The sequence below is a fragment of the Cynoglossus semilaevis genome, chromosome Z (genome assembly GCF_000523025.1).
Source record: "Cynoglossus semilaevis isolate Cse_v1.0 chromosome Z, Cse_v1.0, whole genome shotgun sequence".
NCBI lineage: Eukaryota > Metazoa > Chordata > Actinopteri > Pleuronectiformes > Cynoglossidae > Cynoglossus > Cynoglossus semilaevis.
This window is the reverse complement of record NC_024328.1, coordinates 13481217-13486341: the sequence shown is the minus strand read 5'-3', so window position 1 is coordinate 13486341 and position 5125 is coordinate 13481217. Positions and strand designations below refer to the sequence as shown.

At 44.3% G+C, this 5125-nt stretch overlaps 1 protein-coding gene across 2 annotated transcripts in view; it reads right to left on the bottom strand.

The window, feature by feature from the left end:
* The window catches only part of ntng2a (netrin g2a), a 7445-nt gene extending 3065 nt beyond the window's left edge, over nt 1–4380 (bottom strand). For both annotated transcript variants that reach the window (XR_003048946.1, XM_025053333.1), the window contains exons 1-3: nt 3402–4380; nt 3126–3298; nt 2248–2271 (exon numbers count right to left, since the gene is read on the bottom strand). Coding sequence is in view for 1 of the 2 variants with exons in the window: in XM_025053333.1 (XP_024909101.1) it covers nt 2248–2271; nt 3126–3298; nt 3402–3625 (421 nt within the window). In the remaining variant the exon portion in view is untranslated. The remainder of the gene's footprint in view (nt 1–2247; nt 2272–3125; nt 3299–3401) is intronic.
* Between the last annotated feature and the right edge of the window lie 745 nt (nt 4381–5125).

Below are 5125 nucleotides of genomic sequence, written 5' to 3'. Positions count from 1 at the left end.
CTATATCAGGACCAAATAGTACATTTTGAGATGGTAAATCAGGAGGAAGTACATCTGAAACTTCAGGAGATGGTGTATCTCGAGAAGGATCGTCAGGACGTCCATCAGGTGGTTGTGTATTTGGATACAGTTCACCTGAAGGAGGTAATTCCAGAAGAGGTTTGTCTGGAGGAGGTGGATCAGCGGGAGGTCCATCAGGAGGGGGTCCATCTGGAGAAGGCACATCAGGAAGTGATACATCAGAAGGAAGTACATTTGGAGGAAGTATATCTGCCGAAGCTTTAGGAGGAACATCAGCAGAGGATGAGTCAGCTTTTTCTGCAGGTGGAGCATTTCCAGCTGGACTGTTTGGAGCTAATGCACTGGATGGAGAATTTCCAGAAGAAGGCCTATCAGTGGACGTGTTTGTTTCTGGAACCTTGGTTACTCCTGTTGTTGTGGTGGTGTCATCAGCAGATAGAGGTGTATTGGCGATGAGGTCATTGGTACTTGTCCCGAAAAAGTTGGAGCCATTGCTGTCTGACGTGGATGTGGGATCAGTGGGTGGAGTCACTGAGTCAGAAACAGGCCTCCTATAGTCTGATCCACAACTTGTGGTTAGGTCAGTACTGTAGTTACGGGAGGGATTACATGTAAAGCTAGCCAAAGTGTCGGATGTTGTGGTAACTGGACCAAGTGGAATATCTGCCATGTCTGATGTTGCGCTGCTAGGTCTAGCTATGTCCGTTGAAGGGCCTGCTGGCAGTGTATCAGAACCTGAAACACTACGGACAGCTGTAAAAACTGCAGTCAGGGTATCAACTGTAACGGTATTAGTAGGTTCTGCACCAGCTACGGTTGACTCCTCACCAACACTTGTACTGAGGAAGTAGGTTGTGAAACCACCACTGGTTATGTCAGCTGTAGCAGTGCCCTCGGTGTTTGTTGTAAGGAATGCATCGGGTGAATCAGTAACAGCGAGAGAGATGTCTGTGCTTTTAAACAGTACATCTGTAGACCATGTGTCCACTAAAGCAGTACTAGTACTATCTCTGGTATTAATGAGGTCAGAATTGTAAGTCGTAGCTGCAGGATAGGCAGAAACTAAAGTCATAGAGAAGGAACTGTCGGTTGCAGTCGTGGTGATGGTGTCAGTAGTCGTAGCAGTAGATGTAAGTATCCAAATATCAGTAACAGAAGTCTGGGTCGTGGGTAAGGTACTGTCTGTAGTAGTGATAGTAGCAGCTGTAGTAACAGTCGTCGTGTCAGTCACTCCATCTGATGAGGCAGAGGGTCTGTCGTCAGAGTCACCAGCCACTGTCAGAGAAGAAGAGTTATGAGCATTTAATAAGGCTACTCTCTACAGAACATTAGGGAAAATTAGAAATATTTAAACCACTACTGACAGAAAACTTCTACACTACTGGCTGTACTGCTGCTAGAAAAAAACCCAGTGATATTATGTTGTTTTTTTGTTGCATTATAGGTGAAAAAATAACAGTGACACTATGTTGTTTTGTGCATGTTTCACGGCCGGGCAGATTCCATCTCATATTTGTTAATACATTTTTACTCTTGTGGTACATGAGCCCCGGTTTGATTACTGTGAAGATTAAAAAGTCAATTTTCATGATTCCAATTTGGTGTTTGTGTCTGACCAGAAGTGTGTTAATTGAAACTGGTGAAGTGCAAAAACTCACTCAACATCACAGCAGCCTATTGATCTGCCTCTCTTCTGTTTGTTCTAGCGTAGACTCAGTTGATATTTCATGTCACAGTTGCATCTTGGGAGATGTTGAAATATTTATTTTTGCCCCGATCTTTACTGAACTAATCGTCTTATTGTTATTAATAAGGTAGATTTTCGTTGCTGTGAAAACGTGAGTTACCTGTCGTGTGTGTGTGAGTGTGTGTGTGTGTGTGTGTGTGTGTGTGTGTGCCGTTGTAAGATTAGAGACTAACACCCTTGTACACAGATTAACGCATACACACACTCGCCATCTGCCGGAGTGTTAACCTGCTCTTAGACTCGTGACTCTCTCAGATTAGTGGTTGCGGATTTGTGATCAGTGACCAATTACCTCTTTACTGATGGACAAATGCTAGTGTCTTTTAGAAATACAGAAAATACTCAGTAATACAGTAGCACTTGGGCTATGATACTGTGAAAAATGACTTTTTGATTTCGTTAGACCCTTAAGATTGTGTCAACATCAGTGGCCAATAAAACTGGTAGGACTGACATGAACAACAGACGGGTGTACTTACTTGCTTCTGTTTCTTCTGCTTCACCTGGAATAACACAGAACATGTACATTGTCAAGTTTCACCTGTCAAGGTAATGGTTTATTGTCCACAAGAATCAACAGATGTTTTTAAAATGCATATATCATATAGGCTGCACTAAATATAGGCCACATCTCTAGTGCTATTTTTGCAGTGAGTGTAGTTTTGGTCATGGTTCATTTGTTCTTACAGGTAGAACTACATTAATCCCTCAGGAGTTCCTTTGGGAAACGAAGGATTATATGTAGTAGATTATACACTCACCGGCCACTTTATTAGGTCCACCATGCTAGTAACGGGTTGGACCCCCTTTTGCCTTCAGAACTGCCTCAATTCTTCGTGGCATAGATTCAACAAGGTGCTGGAAGCATTCAGAGAGTTTGGTCCATATTGACATGATGGCATCACACAGTTGCCGCAGATTTGTCGGCTGCACATCCATGATGCGAATCTCCCGTTCACTCAAATCACCTTTCTTCCCCATACTGATGCTCGGTTTGAACTGCAGGAGATTGTCTTGACCATGTCTACATGCCTAAATGCACTGAGTTGCCGCCATGTGATTGGCTGATTAGAAATTAAGTGTTAACGAGCAGTTGGACAGGTGTACCTAATAAAGTGGCCAGTGAGTGTATATACACATACATATGTACATATATATTTGGCAAGCAGTGTGGTGGTAGAATGTATTAACTAAGAGAGTCAAAAAAGAAAGTGCTCCTTTATATGGAAATATATGGCTCTATACGTCTTATCTCTATAACATACCGGAGAATTGGCTAATTTTTGTACATGGAATTTGAAGTATGGTAACCCATACTTCAAGTATACAGTATACACATATGCGTTGCAGTACATACAGATATTGGCAGTGCCTTTGGGCAGGGGTAGGTAGGACGCAGGTCTCCAGCTGAGGGACCTGAATCCTTTGTTGCAGCGTTGACAGTCCTGTCCGGCGGTGTTGTGCTCACATTCACACTGGAGCGTCGCGTCTCGTATCACACACTGCGATGCATGCAGGTTGCACTTGCACCTGCAGGGGCGTACATACCAACACGGCACAAATCAGCCTCTTTTATCATAGTCAGTGTTTGGTTGACCGACCACAGTGAACATGTCAGATCTAATCTCGTTACCTGGCTGGTACATCGATGTTGGAGATGGCGTAGAAGTACTTCAGCAGGTTGTCTCTCTGAACATAGGTTCCTCCCAATGCTGGCTGTAGAAGCCTTAGCCTTAGGTTGGTGAAGGTAAAGAAGTCCTTTAGGCCCTTCATGGTTTCCATACGTGTGTAAAGAGCATCCATGTTGATCAACTTCGGACCTGCAAACACGCTGAACCGAGCTCGCACCTCAAACATCACAACCTTCTCCTCCTGTCAATCAAACCACAGCCGTCAGTCATTTGTTAATCATCGTTGACCAGTCATAGTTTCAGCAGCCCACCTTGGCTCCGACCCAGCGGGAGTACTGTTCAGTGCAGATTACTCTGGTTATGTTACTCGGTGCTAAGTCAGCGACTCGTTTAGGGGACATGCCAAATGTCTCCAGACAGTCGTCAGCGTAATATTGATAAGGCTGCCAAGTAACACCTGGAATAAAAATGAGAAAAAAACACACCTTTAAAAACCAAAGAGTGTGATCCCGGTCCTGGTACCAAAACCAGCTGAAACAGGTCTGATAGTGTGTACTCCTGGTCACCAAAAGATGTTAAACTTAAAAAGGAGAGATGATGGAGAAGAGAGAGACACACCGTGGCGCACTACTGCAGAAAACCTCTAGGTCCATTACCTTTGTCCATGGACTTCTCCAGCACCATGCTGGTCGGTCGACCATACTCAAAGGTGATAGTGATGTCATCAACAACTTCCAGACTCTTGTTCCAGGACAAAGTGATGTTGGCCAATAGAGGCTCAGGATACTTGGACCATGTGACTGTCTGCCAGTAGGTGAGGAGGCCGCCTCTCTCCCTGTCTCCCATTAACTGGGGAGGGTGAGACAGGTCGGGGCTGGATGCATCACATTCGTCACTGCACAGGTAAGGGTTCTCCTGAAGAACACAGAGTCAGAACTTCTACGTGTGTCACATGTTTTAAAACTACAGCAATTCAAAGTTTGTCCTTGGGATCCTAGGACGCTCTGCTGCTGTAGTCTGCCCAGTGATTTGGCAGAAGTTTATTATACTGATGCCAACTTTGGTGCAACCCAGTCAGTGGTTTGATGACTAGGTGGTATTAAAACAAATAATTCTAGAGGCCTCTCCTTGCACCACCCTTAGTGGCCAGTAGTGGTCACACATGTTTTTTTTAATTAAAAATTAAAATTGTCACAAGGGTGACAAGGGTTTAAAATTTTGAGATGGGGTCAGGGATCAGATGTAAACATTGTGTGTGTGTGTGTGTGTACATGTACACCAAACCACTCCCACTCAGGTACAAAAGTGGTGATGGGTTGACACGCATGTTAATCTGATCAGTGTGTGTTAGAGGTTTAGCATTAGCTGCTGATACCAACTGTCACGCTGCAGCTGAGAGAAGAATACCTATGGTCTACGTAGACTGTCTGAAGAACCTGATCCCCAATGTTTATGTTCCTGCAGTGTGGCAGGAACGTAGAAATACTGATAGTTAATAATAATAATTTGAACTTTTTTGATCCCTTATTTGGGAAATTATTGTGTTGCCCCCAGCAAGCAGTTTCTTTTCTCTCTATCTTCCGAGGCAGGCGTGCTAACCGCTACACTATGGAATCGACAAAAATTGGGCAAGTCAGATTAGCAGAGGATGGTTTCGATCCATCGACCTCTGGGTTATGGGCCCAGCACGCTTCCGCTGCGCCACTCTGCTGTTGGCAAAACATCA